The sequence below is a fragment of the Macaca mulatta genome, chromosome 1 (genome assembly GCF_049350105.2).
Source record: "Macaca mulatta isolate MMU2019108-1 chromosome 1, T2T-MMU8v2.0, whole genome shotgun sequence".
Taxonomy (NCBI): domain Eukaryota; kingdom Metazoa; phylum Chordata; class Mammalia; order Primates; family Cercopithecidae; genus Macaca; species Macaca mulatta.
The window spans coordinates 190,626,303-190,649,740 of NC_133406.1; the positions used below are offsets into that span (position 1 = coordinate 190,626,303).

The following is a 23,438-nucleotide window of genomic DNA, read 5'->3' on the forward strand; positions in this document are numbered from 1 at the left end:
AAGACAGGCCCCCTCAAGCTTTCAATGGCAAACCTAACAAACTTTTTTTTTCCCTTTAAGATAAAAATTATCTTAAAGGAAAAGCAGGAGCTTATGATCTTCAAGGCAAGGAACAGGAAACAACTCTTACTATAGTTTTTCTTCTAACAAAAGAGTAAGTTTATGCCAACTCTTTAGAAATATTGTTTAGCCCCAATATTCTCTCTATTGCAAGTGGGCAAGTTCTGCCCCATGGAAATGCTACTTTTGTTTGATAAAAACAAAACCAGATGCAGGAAGCATAACTTATCATTCCTTAATTGTGAGCTGCAAATGGTGACTTTCTCCAAAGAATATAATATGGAAAGAGGTAAATTTACACTGGAGAAACCTGAAAAATACTACCTCAACCAGGTAATCAAGGTCAACAATAACAGTCATAAATCATGTTGATAGTATGTGCCCTTCATTTGATGTGATGAAAATGACACTTTGCATCTGTAATCTTCCTTCCCCAAACCCATATCCTCAGTGTAATCTTGAGAGAAACATCAAAGTCCATTAGAGGGGCATCTTATAAAAAACTTGAGCAGTACTCCCCAAATCTGTCAATGTCATCAAAACCAAGGGAAGTCAGAGAAAATGTCACAAGCTAAAGTAGCTTATGGAGACATGTCAGTTAAATGTAATGTGGGGTGAAATAGAATAATTCATACTTAAAACTGTTGAAACTTTAAATTATTCTGACCCTTGAGAGGGATGTGGCTCTGCAGCCTGAGTCACATGACATGAAGTAGCAACTTCTGCTTTTTTTCCCCCATAAATAGTTAAGACCAGGCATGGTGGCTCACGCCTGTAATCCTAGCACTTTGGGAGGCCAAGGTGGGTGGATCATGAGGTCAGGAGTTTGAGACCAGGCTGGCCAACATGGTAAAACCCTGTCTCTACTAAAAATACAAAAATTAGCTGAGCGTGTTGGCATGTGCCTGTAGTCCCAGCTACTCAGGAGGCTGAGACAACAGAATCTGCTTGAACCCGGGAGACGGAGCTTGCAGTGAGCTGTGATCACACCATTGCGCTCCAGCCTGGGTGACAGAGTAGGACTCTGTCTCAAAAAAAAAAAACCGTTAAGACCAAACAGCACCGAAGATAAGACTCCCTCAGATCACTGCCCCTCCTTCTGAAGTAATAAGCTTCCTCAGAATGTAGCAATCTGTAACCAATCAAATTGATGTAATATATGCACTGATCTATGCGGAAAATGTATTCCTGCTAAAATGTCTCTGCCTTTGCCTATTAAGTGAAACCTTAACTTCTCCACTTGGGAACCGACCCCATTCATTTGGAGTCAATGTTTCCAAGTGGCCACCTTTAATACTTGTGTTCAAGTAAACTCTATCCTTAATTATATTTTCTGAATCTAGTTATTTAAGGTTGGCTGTGGTATCTTGCATGAGATCTTAGAGAAGAAAAAGGATGTTAGATAAAACTAAGAAAACAGTGATAAAATCGGGACTTAAATTATTAATACATCAGTATTAGATGGTTAATTGTAACAAATTGATACCATACTAATATAAGATGTTAATAGGTGAAACTGTGTGTGAGGTATATGGATGCTCTATACTATCTTCATAATTTTTCTGTAAATCTAAAGCTATTCTAAAAAGGAAATTCATATTTTAAAAAACTCAACATATAAAAGTGCTTGTAGGGTCATTTAAGAGCTTCCTCAGAAATTCAGAAGAACACAGAAACAATGGATGTTACACAATAACTTCTAACATTTGGATGATCCTATACCATCTTACTTAATTTTTAAAACAGTCTAGTGAAGGAGATACAACTATTTATTCCCATTTTATAGCAAAGAAAAGTGGAGCTTAGAAAGATGAGGTGGCCCGTTAAGAATTTTACAGCTTATCTCCCTAGTTTCAATGATCTTTTCACCATATCCCATTTACCTCTCTACTGCTCCTAAACATTAGAAACAAAATAGGCAAAAACAGTACCAGGCTTTAATGGTTGGTCAATATAAGGCAAGAGAATAATTGCTACACCCTTTTCCATTATTTGCCCACCCAAAACATTGATCTAAAATATCCATTTAATATTGGGTTAACTGGTTAGTGGCATCTTATCACAAAAAGTCAATAAACTGTGCTTGCCTCTGACAACAAGGGTACAGAATGTGTTACCATTGAGGGTGGATGGTAATGTGAATGGGTAATAATTTACTTTATGTCAGAAAGCATTCTATTTTAGGTCTGCTCACTTAGGAATATGACCTTTACTCAAGGCTACCTTAAACATCTCATTTGGCTTTTAGGAGTTTGTTGATAATAGATGGTGTTCTGTACTTTGAACTGGGGAAGTGTTCAAAGACTAGCAATGGTTTGGGGATCATTTACAAAATATTCCAGCTGTGGTGGCCATATGCCACTCCATCTGCCTGTATTGTGTGGGTATTGTTCTACTATGTTCTGAAGCTTGCCTACTCTTGCTTTTGGATTACAGACTACTTGGGCAGGGATATAGTTTTTTGTTTGGACCATTTTACCTGCTACAAAGCAGCATATACTATTCCCCCACCCCCTGCCTGCAAATTCAGAAAACATGTGGCTGTTAAGCTGGCAATTGTAGCAGCATTAAAAATATATACATGAGAAATTGTATCTCTAACAATCAATTTATTGTGTGGCACCTGAGAGAGGAGAGGGGTGGGAGGAGGTTACCACTTAAAACATCTGCCAAGACACAGGTAGTAACAGTAGCAATTACTGGATATTATTAAATACAGCTACTGTGAGATGAACTCACCATACAGAATCTGTCTCTAATCCCATCAGAGAAGCTGGCTTATAATTATGGATGTTGTTGGATGTCCTAAAGGGTGACTGGCCTGAGTTTCTGCCAGATCTTAGTTGGAGAGTGTGTATGGGAGGGAGGTGAACAGGGCACATGCGGAGGATTTTGAAGATGAGGAGTTCCCCAATAAATGTTATTTTAAACTTCCTGTATTGCTGTAAACTCTGTTAGAAAGAAAGTCCACATGAGTTTGGTCATCTTTGAGGGCTTTAGAAATACAATGTTTTTTACCGCTTTTGGTATTCAAAGTATTTATAGAGCTTCTAGGACTATATTCAACTTCTCCACTCACAGAGAAGCCATTTTTTCCTGTTCAACTTATTGTCAAGTCATTTCAGATCACCTGCAGTTAGTATTTAAGCTGTGTTTTCTTCCCTCTGTCCTCACATCTCTGTTTCTTTGACCTAGGATCCTCTTTTTCTTCCAATTATCCTTTAAAACTCAGCTCACATTTTACCTTCCTCTGGGAAATCTCCTTTGGTTACACTCTGTTTCAACTGAAAGTTTAAATTAGGTGATCTTTTTTTATTTTTTTTTTGTACTCTCCAATTATCTGTACATGGACCTATCATACTTTTTTTTTTTGAGACAGAGCCTCCCTCTGTCGCCCAGGCTGGAGTACAGTGGCACGATCTCAGCTCACTGCAACCTTCACCTCCTCAGTTCGAGCGATTCTCCTGCCTCAGCCTCCTGAGTAGCTGACATTGCAGGAGCCCAACACCACGCCTGGCTAATTTTTGTATTTTTAGTAGAGATGGGGTTTCACCATGTTGGCCAGATTTTCTCAAACTCCTGACCTCAAATGTTCCACCCACCTCGGCCTCCCCAAGTGCTGGGATTACAGGCATGAGCCACCGTGCCCAACCCATATCATTTTTTGTTCATTCATTTATTCAAATATTCATTAAAATATTTATTAAATATTCACTCACTGTGTATCAGAAGTTGTTTGAGCTATGGAATATGTAACAGGGCACAAAATAGGTAAGGTTCCTGTTCTCACAGAGCTTACTGTTGGAAAGAAAGCCAATGAATACATGGACAAATGATTAAATAGAATTTATGATTTTAGACAGTAAAGAAAAGCAGATTAGTGAGATTGTGAGTAACCAAAGGTGGGAGCTATTTTGATTGAATGGACAGAGAAGGGTTCTTTGAGGAGATGACATTTGAAAAGAGGCCTTAATGAAGTGAGAGAGCAAGTGATGTGAAGATATGAAGGGAGAGTAGTTCTAGCAGAGAGAACACTGAAGGTTGTGAAGGGGGAAGCTAGCTTGAGGTGCTTGAGGAACCCAAGGAGGCCTATGTAGCTGAAGCATCATGAGTGGGGAAGAACGTGGTAGGAGGTGAGACCACAAAGACACACCTCTCCATGTTATGTAGGTTCTTAAAGGTCAAGGAGAGAACTTTATGGGGTGATGGAGCCAGGATTTGTACCTGGACTTATTGCTCTCCAAACCTATATAATGCCTATAATAGAACATTATCTATATGTATCATGCTTTTAAATACAGTGATGGAAAGTAAAACCTTTAGGTTGTTCAAAAATGTGGAATTAAGATGTCATATGAAAGTTTTGTAAAAATTAATTACATTTATTGTTAGGAAAAAGACATACAGTTTTAGGCATAGTATTTGCCATTGATCTATTTTGTGAGTATATATGTTTTTAGCAGGCTAAACTATTTTTAAAAATTGTTGTGTGTATTAAATCAGAGAACATCTACATTCTAATTCCAGATTTATATCACTAATTGTGATATTCTGCTTTTTGAATGTTTTATAAAAAAATTATGGCCTAGTGTTTCATTACACAGTCATAAATTTCCATGTAGTTCTGGGATTTATATACTTGCCTACATGGTTTCAGGGATATTATGACTCAACTGGACATAGTTAACTTTTATATCAATCATCTCCTCTTAAAACTAATAGAGGAGGCTGGGCATGGTGGCTCATATCTGTAATCCTAGCATTTTGGGAGGCCAAGGCGGGTGGATCACCTGAGGTCAGGAGTTCGAGACCAGCCTGACCAACATGGTGAAACCTTGTCTCTACTAAAAATACAAAAACATTAGCTGGGCATGGTGGTGGATGCCTGTAATCCCAGCTACTCGGGAGACTGAGGCAGGAGAATTGCTTGAACCTGGGAGGCAGAGGTTGCAGTGAGCTGAGATGGTGCCACTTACTGCAGCCTGGGCAAAGAGTGAGACTCCATGTCAAAAAAACAAACAAAGAAATAAACAAAAAACAAAAACAGAGGAGATACTTATATATATATTTGGTCACATCCTAAGGTTTGCATTCCAAGAGCAATTCTGAAAATTTAGGTTCACTGACATCATGATCTACAAATCTCTTCTGAAACAGTCATTCCATTTCCACGATAGAACTCTAATACACTAAAATTTGGAATAATTTAGGTTCTATGGCCTCCTGTTCAGTCTAAATGTCTTCACTTCCTTGAACAAGCCAGCAACAGCCTTGTTTCATTCCCTAGAATTTCAATCTCAGTGTGTTTAAATATTTTGTCTCATCAGTAAGAAAGTAAGATTTGAATGATACTGGGGGATGTAGCAAAATGAGTGTTCAGAGCCCTTTAGCTCCAACTCTTTTAATCCTTCAATAAATTTAAAGAATCAAAACGTCTGATGCCATAGACTAGGCTTACAAGCCCTACGTTATCTTCTTCCAAATACCCTGTAAATAAGTACCAGTTAAGGGCATGAACATGAGGAAAAATGGAGATCTTTATCTGTTTCTCCAGTTAACCACAGAGAATCCAGCATACCTAATTCATACCATATACTCTTTTCCGGAAAGAGAAATGAAGCCTGGGGTTTATAAACCTTCTCTCCTGATAGAAATAAAACGTTGAAAACAATTTTTCTCTTTTTCTGCAGGTGCCACATCTGTGATAAGTACAATTAGCTTTTTCATGTTTCCATGTTTAAACCAAACTTCTCAAATTTCATTTGGGCAGATGTGTCCTGGCTAATTGGATAAAACATTTTCTCCTGTAATATCACAGGCAGAATGTTGACAAAGGCATCATGTGCCAGGTACTTGCATACTCTGACAGTGGGAACATAAAGGGATGAGGTCTTTGGGGAGGACAATTTGTCAATACGTTTCAAGAGCCTTGTACGCTTCATACCCCTTACCCAGTGACCTCATGTACAGAAATGCAAACCAAGAAAGTGACGAAATGATGACAAAAGGTATACATACAAAGATGTTCACTGCAGCATTATTTACAACAGAAAAAAAGTAGGACTCAAATATCCAAGAAGGGTATGCTTTAATTAGTTATGATGCACGTTTATGATGATTTTATAGCAACAAGACTAATGTTTTCAAAGAATATTTCATGACATGAAGAAATTCTTATGAATTAACATTAAGTTATGAAACTAAGGCATAAACAGTATGTGGTGTAATATACCAATTAAAAAAATTTATATATGGGCATAATGCCTTTGCAAGCCCCATGTTCACTAAGTCCCTAGATACTAGCAGGTCAATGAGGTCTGGCCCTTCTTGGACAACGTTGTCCTGCTAATCTCATCCAAATGAAGAATTATGTGAAGTTTACAAAGTTCTTTAAGGAGTTATCTCTAGCAAGGAGTGGGAGAAACAGAATGGAGCCCATCTATTTTCAGTCTATTTGATGGAAAAGGGGAAGCTTTTCAGATTTGGGCCTTTAAAAAGAGAGTGGCCTCTGTGGGGATTTCCATCCTTGGGACCTCTTTCCCTTCTCAATTTACCTGACCTTTCTTCTTTAACTCCATCTCCTTCCAGATCCGTGAGGGCCATGTTCTCATTCCCTCCTTTAGGAACTGTGCTCCTTATCTCTAAAGGAGGACAGTCTGCCTCTCTGACCTTTTCAGTATACCAGGTTTGGGTCAATTTTCCATCAATTCCTACCCTTCTCAGCCATTATAAGATCAATGAATCACTGTTGATTTCCTCACTTGCTTCCCAAGAAGTTATCACATTTCACTAAGGCAGTGGGTTGGGCATTCATATTTCTTGGAGACAATAAAAAATTAGTAAGGACAGCATTTCCTTTCTATTAGTTGCATTTAGCTTTGCTCCTTTCAGAAGAGTAGCCCCTAGTATGATACTGTTGTGCTAAGAAGCTGTTGGTGCTCTCCTGAGCTCGGTTTATATTTCAAACACACTAAACCAGCTGTCAGTGGCTCTTCCTCTTTGCTACCCAGAAAGACTGGTGTCAGTGTCAATTACATCCTCTTTGATGGCATGAGTTACCATGATTGAGAGACAGGAGCTAGTAAGGAGACAGGTTTCTCCATTTTTAAATTGCTACAATGTCTCTTTCCCTAGGCTGTGAGTTTCCTCAAGTCAATATCAAGTCTGACTCATTCAGATAGTACTCCACCCCAGCCATCATTGAGACAATACTCTGCCCATCAAATTAGGCTGCCTTTAAGTTATTGATTGAATCTGAGAGCTTGGTATGGGGGAAGCTGGGAGGTAATGGAACGTATTAATGAAGAACATGATCTTTCAAGCTTCCTTGTAACTTCAGAATATTTTCCTTTCTTTTGAATTCAGCTATGTTTTAAAATTTTAACATTTTATCCAGCACTTATATGTGTTCATGTAATCAAGGAGACCCTCCTCATTAACTTAGCTATGTTCACTCATGCTCATCTTTAAATTTTTTCTTTTTAATATTTGGTATTAAATATCTTCTCTCTACATGAAGTGTTTTCGCTCAGGCTGCTATAAGAAATACTATAAACTGGTGGCTTATATACAACATAAATTTATTTCTCACAGTTCTGAATTCTGGCATTCCAAGATCAAGGTGCAGGTGTGGCTGGCTTCTGTTGAAGACCTCTTCCAGGCTGCAGACTGCTAACTTCTCATTGTATCCTCACATGGTAGAAAGATAGCTAGCTAGCTCTCTGGCCTCTCCTTGTAAGAGTACTATTCTTCTTGAGGGTTCCACCTTCATGACCTAATTACTTCCCAAAATCTCCAACTCCAAATGCTATCACATTGAAAGCTTCAACATATAAATTTTGGGGGAACACAAACATTCAGTCCATAACATGAAAATAATTTCCTATGCCTCTAAACATTGCTGGGAGACCCCTGCAGATAGTCATATGGCCTGGGAAAAAAGTTAATAAAACTACCTGCTCCTTAGTTCTTTATTGCTCCAACATACAGTCCCTCCATCTGCTGCAAGTTTTCTTCCTTTCCTTGTTAGGCCAACAGCCTCACTTACATTTTTCTTGGTAGTTGGATTTACCACTTTTATTTAGCTCATGTTTATATCCGCAACTTGGTTTTAGTGTCTTGAGTACATAATTAGGAATAGAATTTTTAGGTCATAAGGCTATGTTTAACTTTATAAGAAATTGCTGGCCGGGCACAGTGGCTCACGCCTGTAATCCCAGCACTTTGGGAGGCCGAGGAGGGCAGATTACCTTAGGTCAGGAGTTCGAGACCAGCCTGGCCAACGTGGTGAAACCCCCATCTCTACCAAAAATACAAAAATTAGCTGGGCATGTGAGTGGCACATGCCTGTAATCCCAGCTACTCAGGAGGCTGAGGCAGGAGAATTGCTTGAGCCTGGGAGGCAGAGGTTGCAGTGAGCTGAAATCGTGCCACTGCACTCCCGCCTGGCTGACAGAGTGAGACTATCTCAAAAAAAAAAAAAAAAAAAAAAAAAAAAAAAAAAAAAAGAGAGAGAGAGAGAGAGAGAAATTGCCAAACTGTTTTCCAAAGTAACTGTGCAAGTTTGCATTTTCACCAGCAATATATGAGAGTTTTAGTTGTTCTGCATCCTTATTAATATTTGGTATTTTTAGTCTTTGAAATTTTAACCATTATAGTGTTTGGTAGTGGTATCTTATGGTGATTTTAACTTGCATTTTCCTAATGACTAATGATATTGAACATCTTTTCACATGCTTATCATCCATTTGCATATCTTCTTGCTCAACCATTTTGTCCATAGTTGGGTTGTTGGTCTTTGTCTTCTTAATACTGGGTTGAAGAGCAGAAATTTTTAATTTTGATGAGGTCTGATTTATCAATTTTTTCTATGGTTATGCTTTTTGTGTCCTATGAACTCTGCCTAATCAAGGTCACAAAAATGTTTGTTGACGCTTTCTTCTAAAAGTTTTATAGTTTTTATTCTAGTTTTAGGTCTATGATCCACTTCAAGTTACTATTTGTATATGGTAAAGGTACTGGTCCAAGTTCATGTTACTTTTGCATATAGATAACCAATTGCTCTACTACCATTTGTTTAAAAAACTGTCTTTCCCCATTGATTACCCTAGCTCTTTTGTCAAAAAAATCAATGTACCATATATGTATGGACCTTTTTCTTGATGCTATTCTGTTCTATTGATCTATAAGTATGTCTATATGCTGTATGTTATGTGATTATGCAAATCAGATGCTGTTTATATTATTGTAGTATTATAGTAAACCTTGAAACCAAGTAGTGTAAGTCCTCCAATTTAGTAATTTATTATTAAGCATGTTTTTCTTTCTTTTGAGACAGAGTCTTGCTCTGTTGCCCAGGCTGGAGTGCAGTGGTGTGATCTTGGCTCACTGCAACCTCTGCTTCCCGGGTTCAAGCAGTCCTGCTTCAGCCTCCCAAGTAGCTGGGATCGTAGGCACTGGCCGCCATGCCTGGCTAATTTTTGCATTTTTAGTAGAGATGAGTTTCACCATGTTGGCCACGCTGGTTTTGAACACCTGACCTTAAGTGATGCACCTACCTCGCCCTCCCAAAGTGCTGGGATTATAGGCATGAGCCACTGAGGCACGCGGCCTAGTACGTTTTTCTTTTACAAAATGTTTTGGCTCTTCTAGTTCCTGTATTTATATATACATTTTAAAATTAGCTTGTCATTTTTAATTATAAAAGTTATTTAATGACTGGAATTTTGATGGAGCTTGCATTGAATTTATAAATTGCTATTGTCCAATGAAACTTTTGGTGATTATGGAACTATTCTTCTTTAAAAATTAAATTAAATTAATTTATTTATTTTGAGATGATCTCATTCTGTTGCCCAGGCTGAGGTGCAGTGGTGTGATCTTGGCTCACTGCAACCTCTGCTTCCTGGTCTCAAGTGATCCTCTCACCTCAGCCTCCTGAGTAGCTGGGACCACAGGCATGCACTGCCATGTTTGGCTTATTTTTGTATTTTTAGTAGAAATGGGGTTTTGCCATGTTGGCCAGGCTGGTCTTGAGCTCCTGAGCTCAAGCAGTCCACCTGCCTTGGCCTCCCAAAGTGCTGGGATTACAGGTGTGAGCCATTGTGCCCAGCTGAGAACTATTCTTTATCTGCTTTGTTTAATGTGGTAGCCACTAGCCATATATGGCTATTAAGAACTTGTAATTTGGCTAGTTTGACCAAAGAACTTTAATTTTAATTAATATAAAGTTAAATAGCTACATGTAGCTATTGGATATTTATTGGATAGTGAATCTTATAGATAAGTTTCAGGATAATTGACATCTTAACAATATTGTTTCCTGATCCATGAACACGGTGTATATCTTCATTTATTTAGGTCTTCTTCAATTTCTTTCAAAAATAGTTTATAGCTTTCACTGTATAAGTCTAGCACATATTTTGTTAAATTTATCTGTGCTTTTATGTTGTAAATAGTATTATTTTCTTAACCTGAAGTTTTGTTTTTTGTTAGTATATAGAAATGCAACTGACATATGCATATAGAAAACTCATTAGTTCTAATAGCTTTTTGTATATTTCTTTGGATTTTCTAAGTATATAGACATGTCTTTTGTAAATATAGACATTTTTATATTTTCCTTCTCAGTCTATCTGAATTTTATTTTTGTCTTATTCTACTGGCTAGGACTTCCAGTGCAATATTAAATAAAAGTGTTGACAGTGGACATCCTTCTCTTCTTCCTGATTTATAGAGGAAAGCATTAATTACTTCCCTTTCACCCCATTGGTGAGGGAAATTCCTGCCTTGGCCTTATGGGAATGGCTGAATACATGACACCTGACATGACAGATGAGATTGAGAGCAGTTTATTAGTCACATTTACTCACAGCCCAGGAGAAGATGACATTGTACACCATTAAAGGGCCAAATGGAGGTTATACTCAGGAACACAGTGAACAATCAGTAGCTGTAAGAAGCAGGCTTTGTAGTTTCAAAAGGGTTGAGTGCTTCCCTGGTTCCTATGGGAGGATTTAATTGGCTTGTTTGAATACTTCTACGGATTGGTAGGGAACTGAAACCACTCAGGGATAATCAGGAACTATACTTGATCTGTTTGATAAGGAGGGTTTTTTGACTTGGGGACCTTATCTGTGTGAGAAGAATGCGGAGGAGAACTTGTGGTTAGGTAATTCCAGGCCCTCCTGTTTTTACTAGATGTGAAGGCAGCATAAAATGTTATTTTTAGGTCTTATACCATAAGCATTCAGTAATTCATTATTAAGAATAATGTTATCTATCTCCTTGCTGAAAAGACCTCTATAATTATGTGATGTCCTCTTTAAACTTTTTAGCAATATATTCTGTTCTGAAGTCTACTTTGATATTAATCTAGCCTTCTTTGGATAAGTGTTTGTACAGTCTGTTTTTTCTTCTGTTTATTTTAACCCATATATACCTTTATATTTATAGTGAATTTCTTGTATACAGCATAGAATTAGGTCTCACTTCTTTTTTATCCCCCAATTCACTCTGTCAATCTCTGCCTTTTAATTAGAGTGTTTAGACCTGTGCTTTCCAATATGGTAGCTGCCGGCCATATGTGTCTTCTGAGCACTTGAAATGTGGCTAATTCAGATTGAAACATGCTATGAGTGTAAAACACAAACCTGATTTTAAAGACACAGTATGAAAATGTATATAAAATATCTCATTATAATGTTTTGGCCAGGTGTGGTGGCTCACGCATATCCCAGCACTTTGGAAGGCCGAATCACTTGACGTCAGAAGTTTGAGACCAGATGGCCAACATGGTAAAATCCAGATTCTACTAAAAAAAAAAAATACAAAAATTAGCTGGGCATGGTGGTCCATGCTTGTAGTCCCAGCTACTCAGCAGGCTGAGGCGGGAGAATCACTTGAACCAGTGAAGCAGAGGTTGCAGTGAGCCGAGATCGTGCCACTGCACTCCAGCCTCAGTGACAGAGATTATGTCTCAAAACAAACAAACAAACCAACAAAAAACAAACAAAACTATTTGTTAAATATTTCTGAAGGACATAGAAGACTTAAACAGATTTTAAGACATATCATGTATCTGGATAAAAGAACTCAGTATCATAAAGATGTCATTTCTCCCTAAATTAATCTATAAATTTACCACAATTCTAATAAAATAACAGCAACATTATTACTTTTTCTTTCTTTCATTTTTTGCAATTAGGCAAGCTGATTTAAAATTTTACATGGAAAGAGTAAACAACAATAGCCTGTTTATTGAAGGGCAGAATAACAAGTATGTCCTAAGAACATAAATATTGGATGTGGTATGATTAAGTGGGTGTGGCCACAGGAGTAAACGAGAACAAGGCTTGGAAAGAAGTTTATGCCATGAAGGGTCACAGGGGAAACACCAAGTTTTGGTTTGATGTCAGAACACAGGAGCAAGGGGAAATCCTAGGCCAAAGCCTTTATTGGGATTTCTGTGAGAAATGTAAGGTATAGCAGAGTAAACATTTAGGATTGGCTATTTTGAATATTTCTGGTGGGCTGTGCCTATAGATGCCCATCAGGGGGATCTCTCTTTGGTGCTCCTCCATTTTGCTGAGCATGCCTGTGTCATTGCTCTTACCACATTGTTTAGAAATTAATTGTAAACTGAATTTGTGCACGTTAATCCTTTCTTTCTAGTTAGTTTGTAAACTTCAAAGGCATGGTATTTTTGGTCTGAAAATTACATGAGATAACATAGATGAATTTCCTAGCATAGTTTCAGTCTTTCCTGAGTCTGCTACTTTCTGCCTGAAACTTTGTATAAGTCACTTAAACTCTGTGAGCCTCAATTTCGTCTTCTGTACAAGAGGCTGATATTAATACCAATATCATAATGCTGCTCTGAGAATGAAATGAGTTTGTGCATGTAAAAATATGATTATAAATTAAATATGTATCTCATTCCATTCTGCATCTAACTTACTGGCCAGGCACATGGAAGGTATCATTTTAGTAAATGTTTATGGAGGGAGTGGGTGAATCCTACAGGGTATATTTTGCTTGAAAGAAGGCACCTTTGTTGTGGGTGGGTGTTTTCTGTGGAGACAGAAATCATAGGAGGTCTCTGGGGGAGACAGACCTCCCAGGGACATATGAATGGTAGCATGGGGAAACCAATTCCCAGGAGCCCATGTGGGGGATATTTCCCCCCCAATTCCCATGCTGTGTTATTTCACACAACAAAAGGGAAGTCTCTGAGGACTCCAGCAGTAGTGAAGAAGTCTATACTCCCTCCTGCACTGCTTCCTGAGGAATAGCTGACATAGAGGAGAACTGAACTTGGTCCTGTCAGCAAGCTGGTTTTCCCGGCTTTTCATCTCCTCTGCCCAGTAGGCATTTGTCTATCAATTTTGATGAACAAAACTTTCTGCAGTGATGGAAATGTTCTATACATATGTTGTCCAACATGGTAGCCAGTAGCTACATGTAGGTATTGAGCACTTGAAAAGTGGCTACTCTGATTAAATAACTGAGTTCTAAATTTTACTTAAAATTTAAATTGACCAATGTGGTTCAATTTAATAGTGTTATGTTTGTCTCTTTATCCTCAGCATCTGCACAGAGCCTGGCTCAGAAGAGGCATGGGAGATGTTTGCTTAAGTGAATTATTCTAAACCATGCTAGATTCTTTTATTGGCTGGATTTATACTCATCAAATGCATTTTCATTCATCGCCCTATTTGTGTCTTAGCACAACTCTTTGTGGTAGGCAGGACCTTTGTCTGTTTGTTGGAAGAGGAAACTGAGGCTCAATGAGTTTAAATGATTTGCCCAAGATTATAAAGCTATAATGTCAGTCTGAGTAGAACCCACATCTTTCTCTTTATTTTCCATCTCCCTATACTTAATGTAGTTCTTTTGTTCTTCTTAGCCCTTATTGACTCCTCCGACACCGACATTCCCACAACCCTCACAGCCTTTATATAAGTGTCATTAGGACTGTGGAAACCACATATATATTCATCTTGATAGTTGTGTGGACATGGCTTGTGAATTTTAAACTGTTCAAATGTGAGAGATAATTCTGATAGATATTTTCATGTAACTTTCCGTACAAGATTCTTATCCCTGATTTTAATGCAGATGAATGGATAGTTCCATGCATGTGGCCAGTATCTTACTTAGAAGGCATTCTGGTCTGTCTCTGCATTTCTGCCTCAAGGCTTTCTCTCAAACTCTAGAAGTCTGCTCAGCCCTGGCAAGCATAACCAGGAAATGTGAGAGAGTTCAAGCTGGAAGGTGGAGAGTAACCCTCAACCAACGGAGACAGAAATTAGGACATAAATGCCCCAGCCTCCGTGTTCTTCAGTGGGACAATGGCAGGCACACATTCTGCCCTGTTTTTCAGAGTCTCCAGCAAGATTAAAAATAGTTGTCTACTAAAGCAATCAACTCAACAACACATTTTTCTTAGCGTTTTTCCCCCTTCCGTCTTTCACTCTCTCCACCTCACTTCCTTTCAGATTACCACCATGTTCCATTCAGCAGACATTGACTGACATCCTATTTTGTGTCATGCACCACGCTGCACTGTGGAGTATACAAAGATAAGAGATCAACCCTAGGTATCAGAGAGCTCATGGTCGAGAAGGAAACAATGCATAAAGCATTTGGAATACAGGGCATATACAGGGGATTGTGGGAGGCCAGAGCTGGTCAGGAGAGGTAATGTTCTAGCTTGGTCTTAGAAGATAATGGCGTGTCACTACTGAAAGGTGGGAAAGAGCATCCCATATTTACTGAAAAATACATCAGCAAAAGGATAAGTCTTTTCTGGGGTTGAGGGTTGCTGCTATCACGGAGGGGCAAGGAGCCAGAACCCTTTGGGCCTCTGTGTGTTTGGGCTGGGGTGGGCACACAGTTGGTTTTCAGTGCATTTCAGTTGAAGACAAGTAACCCAGGCAAGCCAAGGGGAGAAGCTTTGGGAAATCAAGAAACCTGTCCCAAGTCCCCAAAGTTGAGCACCAACCACAGAAAAGCCAGTTTAGCTAGTCTGGGCGGTCAGTACGAGGACCCCGGTCGCCGGAAGGAAAGTGCCATCCCTACAGACCTAGCCCCTGCGCTCTAGGGGTGGCGGAGCCTGCTCACTTGCCAGGATGCGGTGCCTGGGTTGCGGAGGAGCACCGCCGCGGAGCCCAGGTCCCTGCTAAGGCCCGGGCTCGCGCCGCGGGGGCGGGGCCTTGGACGCACGCTCCTCCCAGGCGTCCCTCCCGCCCTCAGCCGCGCGCTGGCCGCCCGCGCGCCTGCCGCCCGTTGCCCTGGCAACCGTCGTGCCGCGTCTTCCTGAGGGAGCTCCTGTCAGCCCACTGATCCCACCACCCGCTCCCTACTGCCCCGCGGTCTTCGCGTGGGCTCGGAGGCTGAGGGACAACAAAAATGGCGGAGGGGAGCCAGACGGCGCCTGAGGCAGGTCTGTGGGGGCGGTCGATCTGGGGAAGGCTGAGGCGGCCAGGCTGTCCTGGGTCTCAGGGAAGAGGGGACTCGGGCATGGTCCTACTCCTGAGGAGGCGCCGCTGTATATTTGCGCGGTGGGTTATGACCTCAGGGTCAGGGGTCAAGGGTGGCGTGTACCCCTCTGAATGGCGGTCAGGGACCTCGAAGTCAGGGTGGTGGAGGGGAGTGTGGGGGAGTGTGCACACTTCTGAGAGAGCATGGACCCGGAAGGGGCTGGGACCCGAGGGAAGACACAGGACCCTAATCCTGGGATCACCTGTGGTGAAGGCTAATCCTAGGGCTAGGCGTGTCATGGAAAGGGTGTACACAGCCCTGTGGGAGCATGGGAGAGATCCCTAAAGGGGCATGATTTGGGCTAGGGGTGGGAGTAGGAGGCTCTGACTCTAAAGAGGGAGGTATACGTGGAAGGTGTGTTACTTTAATATCAGACAGTGCCATGGAAAGGAGAGTTAGAGTATTTGTGTTTGGGCATGTGCGGTGTCCTCAGGGTCACCCCTGGGCACAGAGAAATTTATGCAAATAATCCTTGTATAGGTCCTTAAAAAGACAAGAGGCCTTGAGGGGATACCCAGAGCCCCAGTCCTTTAGGAGCCTAGCAAAGGAGGCTGGAGCCTGAGTGTGAGAGTATGTGGGTTCAGTGATCTTGAAGGTCATTCAGAATCAAAGGAGTGCATGTCCACACTTCTGTGGGTGGAACATAGCCTTTAAGGGACAGGGAGACTGACAAGAAGGGAGACCCAGGATCCTCTTCCTGAGGGGACCTCTTGTGCATATGGCTGGGCTTTGTGAGATACTGACTTTAAGTGTCTCACAGGGTCATAGAAGAAAGCAAAGGTTTTTACAGTTTTGAGTATATGGGAGGGAGTTTGACTCTAAATGAGGCTGACCACTGAAGACCTGGATGTTATGGAATGACATGGATGTGTGGGTAGAAAATCAGTGGCTTTGGGGATATGTGTGTGATGGGTATTGGCAGTGGTATACATAACCTTGTATATGTGTCCTGATCGGGTATTATCATTACAAGAGTGATCCACTTGAATTACTTCGGTCCTGGGGTGTGTGTGTGTGTGTGTGTGTGTGTGTGTGTGTGTGGTTATGGTACATACACACACCAGAAAATGGAACTGAAAACTATGGCACCCTCAGAAATGGTTCAAGGAACCATTATCTCTCAAGACCTTCATTATTTCCCTTTCTTTCATGGCATCTCTGTTTTATTGAGTAGCTCCTATACTCATTTTATAGTTTTAGCTCCCTCATAACTTGAACATGCTCATTCCTTTATTCATTCATCCACTCAACAAATATTATTGAGTGCTAACTATATGCCAGGCAATAAGTTAGGCACTAGGAATTTCCCTGCTTTGGATTAGCTTACCTTGTCCTTTTTTCCTTTTTTTCTCATAGCATTTATTGCCTTTGAACATACTATTTAATTTACTTGCTTGTATTACTTATTTCCTGTCTCCTTCCACTACAATGTAAGCTCTACAAGGGCGTTGTTTTATCAATACCACGTGTCTAGAACTAAGTGTTTAGTATGTTCTCTATAAATATTTCTTAAATGAATAACTGAATTACTAATATTGTCTGTAAGTGATATTTTAGCTGACATATGATGGGGATTGGATAATTGAAAAAAAGGGCAAACAGTAGTCCAGGCAGCAGGAAAACCATGTGCAAAGAACCCAAGACAGGGCCGGATGTGGTGGCTCACTACGCCTGTAATCCTAGCACTTTGGGAGGCCGAGGCGGGTGGATCACAAGGTCAGGAGATCAAGACCATCCTGGCTCACATGGTGAAACCCCGTCTCTACTAAAAATACAAAAAATTAGCCAGGTGTGGTGGCACACACCTGTAGTTCCAGCTACTTGGGAGGCTGAGGCAGGAGAATCGCTTGAACCTGGGAGGCAGAGGTTGCAGTGAGCCAAGATCGCGCCACTGCACTCCAGCCTGGGCGAGAGAGTGAGACTCCGTCTCAAAAAACAAAACAAAACAAAACAACAACAAAAAAACCCAAGACTGGTGGAAACATGTTATGCTGTGTTTAAGGAACTGAAAGGAGACAAGTGTGGGTATATGTGGGGCAATGGAAAGAGAGAAGAGGTATGCTGAAGCCAGATCTTCCAGTATTTTGTAGACTATGATATGAATTTGCGTCAGAAATCTTAAGAATAATGGGAAGCCATCGAAGGCTTTTAAATGGAAGCATGCCATGATTAGAATAATTAAAAAACAACTCTGGCTACAATGTGGAGAGTACAGAGGATACAAGAGTCGATATAGGATGTACCCTTCACCAGCTACAGTGAGGAGAGTACAGAGGATACAAGAGTGCATACAAAGAGACTTTGGAAGGTAGCAGTGGAGATGAAGAGAAGGAATTGAGAAATACTTAGGAGCTACAATTAATAGGACTTAGTGAAATATGAGGATGGTGGAGAAGGAAGTATCAAAGACTACTTCTCATTTTCTAATTTGTGCAACTGGATAGTTAGTGGTGCCATTACTGGGATAGGGAGCATTGGAAGGGGCTTTGGGTAGGTGTGAAAGGAAAGATCATGAATTTGGTTTTAGACTATGTGGAGATTGAGGTATCTTTAGGACATCCAAATAAGTGGAGAGATTGACAAGCTGGTTGTATTTACAAGAAAAGTAGAAACTGGCATAGAGATAATTATTTTGACATAGAAATAATTACTCAAGCCATGGGTGTGGATGAAATTGCCTAGAGGGAGAAGAGGCCTGGGATGAAGTGTTGAGTAGCTGCAATATTTCAGTGCCTCCCAAAGAGACTGAGAAGGTTCAACTGGAGAGATTAGAGCACAACCAAAGGAATGTTTCAAGAGAAACGAAATACTCAGTAGACTGAATACTGCCAAGCAATACAAAATGAAGGCTAAAAAACTAGATTTAGCAACAGAGAGGTCATTGGTAACATTGACGGTAGAAAACTGGTGATGGTAAAAAGACAGGTCATTTAGGCGAATAAATGCCTCAGTCTTTGTTTAATTCAAATTTCTGAGAGAGAGAATTTTATTGACCCTCCTTGTCTTTTACCACTAAATCACTGTCCAGTTTCAGGATTGACTGGTTTTAGATTAGGTGTGCAGCTATTGCTGGCTGGAGTCCCCTGATACAAAATATGGCCATCTGGTAATTTCTTATCTCACTTGAAATAGCCAACCTTTATGAAGTGTTTGTTTTGTACCATGCGTTGTACTAAGTGTTTTATACATTTTACTTCAGTCTCATAACAACTCTCTAAGTTGTCTAAGGTTTTCTCTGTGTTTTATACGTGGAGAAGTTTTGGCACAGAGAAGTTGACAACATAATTAAGATCTGCAAATAATTAGTGGAAGATTAGTTTTTTTGACAATTTGAATATTATCCAGATTCATTATTTGGCTTTGTGTTTGTATTACAATATACCACTTTCTGAAGAAATCATAGCCATGATGAAAATTCCTGCCTTACAGGAAATATTCTAAACTAAGCATATTCTAATAAGGTGAAATGGAAAGAAATGGGCTCAGATCCTTGTATAAACCCTACTTCTGTGACTTATTATATATGGACGTTGGACTCAAGTTTTCTGATCTTCAGTTTCCTCATTTGTAAAATGGGGATGATATTTGCAGGATAATTGTGAATATTAGATATCATGTACTTGAAGTGTCCAATAAATGTTATGTCCTTAGTTCACTTGAAGCTTGAATATAAAAAATTTAAATTTATTGCATATACTTTACATATAAAAGCAATTATATAAACATACAATGATGAATATAAGAAATTCTATTTTTTCTTCATTGGTTTTTCACTGCTTTGCTATCAGAAGAAAGACAGACATTAAGTTTTGGAGAATGTAGAATTGTTACCTGAACTATGTATCATAGGACCAATCTCTGTGTGAAGTAGATTTTGAGGAATTTCTTGGAGGAATGAAGGGACACTTAAGATATCTTACGCATGGTTTTATACGTAAAGTATATGCAATACATTTGAAATTTTTTATATCCAAGCTTTTAACAGAGCATGTAGATAGCTCTGTAAGAGGGTCAGATTTACAAAAGGAAGTTTCTTCTTTTAAATCTTGTGCTTTAAAATGGGGACACAAATGTCAGGACTTTTCTTTTTCCCTATAAATTTGATTATCAATACTAATAAAAAAGAAAATCTTACAGTTAGTTACATGTTGGAGTATTAGTCTCATGCAAGATTGCACCTGCTTCTTTTTCTTAGCTTCTTCTCCCTCTGTTGCAGCTATTATAAAAAAAGCTTTTATTTTAATTACCTGGTAAAATAATTTGTTTTTCTATTTTGTCAAGTTATTTTGTGGAGGCCCTGGTAGACAAACATTTTTTTAAATGATGCAGTCTGTTAAAATGGACCTTAATCACTCTCTGTGAAATAAATGGGTCTATTTCAAAAAGCAGTTCTATATGAATCTGAAACCAATTATAGGCAGAATGTTGAAATTGTAAAAAGCCTTAGAAATGAGAATATTGTTTAATAGCTTGTGTTAGTGGTTGGACAAAGTAGTAGTTAAGCCTTTTTTGTTTTAGTTTCTGTATTTGTTAACTGGGGATGATAACAGCTACTTTTAAGGTGAGAATTAGAGATAAGTTATGGAAAGTATACAATGTCTTACACCCCCAAAGAAATGATATCTTAATTGGTGTGTGTGTGTGTGTGTGTGTGTGTGTGTGTGAGAGAGAGAGAGAGAGAGAGAGAAAAACAGAGAGAGAAAGATAATATTTTTTTTTCCTAAAGGCACAGTAGAAAATCACCTTTAAAATAAGAGGAAATTCAGGTCTGCAGTCTCTTATCTGGCAGGTTTGGATGCAAATATATTTCAGAACTCAAATTTCTTTTTATTATGGAAAGGCAATACTGCATATGTACTGTCGATTACATAATACCCCCAATGGGGTATGAGATAGTACGGTGTAATCAAACACATCAATATCACATTCACAGTAAGTGAATAAAAATTATAAACAGAGTCACATAAATTGGGTTGGGTTTTGCTATCAAATTAGTTTTGGTGCCAAAGTTAGATATTTGGTGATTTTGGAAAAGGGACTGTGGACTTACGTAATTTTATTCATTTTTGGAAATATTTTCAAAAGTTTAAAATATTTTTGTCACTTTCAGATTTTCTATATTATAAGTGAGCTTTAACTTAATATTAAGATCTCAATAGTATTGGAACAGAAAACGCTATTTTTTGACAAAGTTTATGTGCTTGTTTCTTCTAAGGCTCTTTGGATAATGTCTGTATTTCTGAGATCTATGAATGTTGTAATTTGCTTCAGTTTCAGCATCGTGGCTCAGTGTCACTTTCAATGAAAGATACTAAAGATCTATGTATATTAAGAAAGTCAGAGGATGTGAATATTTTGTGTACATATTCTAAACAAAATCACAGCTTTGTCTTTGAGTCATTTAAGAATAGCAGTTTTATGTGAGTTTCAGAGTATTTTCATTAGTTGTTAAATTTCAGCAATGGAGTATTAATTTTAATATAGATTTAGGAAAAATTTCATTCTTAGATGAATTTGATGTTTCTGATTATAAAAATTATTGGAAGTTTAAAAGCTTGCAGTAATTCATTGATAGTGTTCACCATATGGGAATATGCTAATCTTTGCTTTTTATATTCCTCATTTATTTAATGGGATCCATAAAAGAAATTTCTGTTTTTTTAAACTCCAAAGGAAGATGTTTTTTATTGGTCATATATATTTAAGAACTATTGGTTGTATACTTTTGAGTCTCTAAATAGACTTGGAAAAAAGTGTACTTTCATGTCACCTGAAGGAAAACGAAACAATGAAACGCAAAAGGACTTCTAAAATTTTATATAGGATTGAAAACTTTTATATAAGATTGTAAATTCCTAAATAAAGATTTTGAAAAATGTTATAGAAATAAATCTCTTGGGGAAGGGAACATCAAAAACAACCTGCCAATAATTATAGTTTGCTTGTCTTTCTTTCAGGAGTAATAGGTGAATCTCTGTGTCATGGCTTTGTGGAAGAAATTACTATGTATGGGCTGTGTTATTTTATTTATGTATTTATGTATTTTCATTTTTTTTCCATTTCAACTTTTATTTTAGGTTCAGGGGGTACATACACAGGTTTGTTATATGGATAAATTGCATGTTGTGGGGTTTGGTGTACAGGTTATTTCATCACCCAGGTAATAAGCATAGTATCCAATAGGTGATTTTTCAATCCTTACCCTCCTGCTGCTCTCCACCCTGAAGCAGGTCTTGGTGTCTATTGTTCCCTTCTTTGTCTCCATGTGTAATTAGTGTTTAGCTTCCACTTATAAATGAGAACATGTGGTACTTGGTTTTCTGTTCCTGCATTAATTCCGTTAGTATAATGACCTCCAGCTCCACGTTGCTGCAAAGGACATGATCTTATTCCTTTATATGGCTTTTTTATGCATAGTATTCTGTGGTATATATGTATATAATAATTGAGGAGTAGGCTAGGATTTTCGCAGTTGTGTTTGATTGAGTCCTGCTCAACCACCCACTATAATGGATAGGATTGTGATAGGAGGATGTTCGTGTTTATTGATGGGAAAATTTGAAATCGAGATAGGGGCTAGTTTTTGTCATGTAAGGAGAAGTATGCCAGATATTAGAGAAGTTCCTTGGGTCCCCTCTGGGACTCAGAAGTGAAAGGAGGCTATTCCTAGTTTTATAACTAGGGCCGTTATTAAGGATGAAAATTGATTAATAGTATTTATTATTGTTCATTGTCCAGAAGATAGGTGATTGGAAAGGATAGCTATCATGAGAATTACAGATGCGGTTGCTTGTGTAAGGAAATATTTGGTGATGGCTTCTGTAGAGCAGGGAATATATATATCACATTTTCTTTTTTCTGTCCACTGTTGATGGGCTTTGGGTTGATTACATGTCTTTGCTATTGTGAATAATGTGGTGATGAATGTATGTGTGCATGTGTCTTTATGGTAGAACAATTTATATTTCTTTGGGTATATACTCAGTAGTGGGATTCCTGGATCAAATGGTAGTTCTGTTGTAAGTTCTTTGAGAAGTCTCCAAAGTGCTTTCTACAGCAGCTGAACTAATTTAGATTCCTATTAGCAATGTGTATGTGTTCCCCTTTCTCTGCAGCCTCTGCAGCATCTGTTGTTTTTTGACTTTTTAGTAATAGCCATTCTGACTGGTGTGAAATGGTATTTCACTGTGGTTTTGATTTGCATTTCTCCAATGATTAGTGATGTTGAGCATTTATTATATGCTTGTTGGCCTCATGTATGTGTGTGTTGAGCATTTTTTCATATGCTTATTGGCCACATGTATGTCTTTTGAGAAGTGCCTGTTCATCTCCTTTGCCCGCTTTTTGTTGTTTTTATTTTTATTTATTATTATGTTTTGAGACAAAGTCACACTTTGTCGCCTAAGATGGAGTACAGTGGCACAATCTTGGCTCACTGCAACCTCTGCGTCCTGGGTTCAAGTGATTGTCCTGCCTCCGCCTCCTAAGTAGCTGGGATTATAAGCGCACACCACCATGCCTGGCTAATTTTTGTGTTTTTTAGTAGAGACAGGTTTTGCCATGTTGGCCAGGCTGGTCTGGAATTCCTGATCTTAGGTGATCTGCCCACCTTGGCTTCTCAAAGTGCTAGGATTACAGGCGTGAGCCACCGCACCCAGCCTGTTAATTTGTTTAAGTTCCATATAGATTCTGGATATTAGACCTTAGTTGAATGCATAGTTTGCAAAAATTTTTTCCCATTCTGTAGGTTGTCTGATTACTCTGTTGATAGTTTCTTTTTCTGTGCAAAAGCCTTTTAGTTTAATTAGGTCACACTTGTCAATTTTTGTTTTTGT

General features: G+C 38.9%; 1 protein-coding gene across 5 annotated transcripts in view; it reads left to right on the top strand.

Annotated features, from left to right (window-relative positions):
- Positions 1–15,340: 15,340 nt before the first annotated feature.
- The window catches only part of BEND5 (BEN domain containing 5), a 1,441,067-nt gene continuing 1,432,969 nt past the window's right edge, over positions 15,341–23,438 (top strand). For all 5 annotated transcript variants that reach the window (XM_077991613.1, XM_015139247.3, XM_077991622.1 and 2 more), the window contains exon 1: positions 15,341–15,505. In XM_077991613.1, coding sequence (XP_077847739.1) covers positions 15,472–15,505 — 34 coding nt within the window. In that variant the 5' untranslated portion in view covers positions 15,341–15,471. The remainder of the gene's footprint in view (positions 15,506–23,438) is intronic.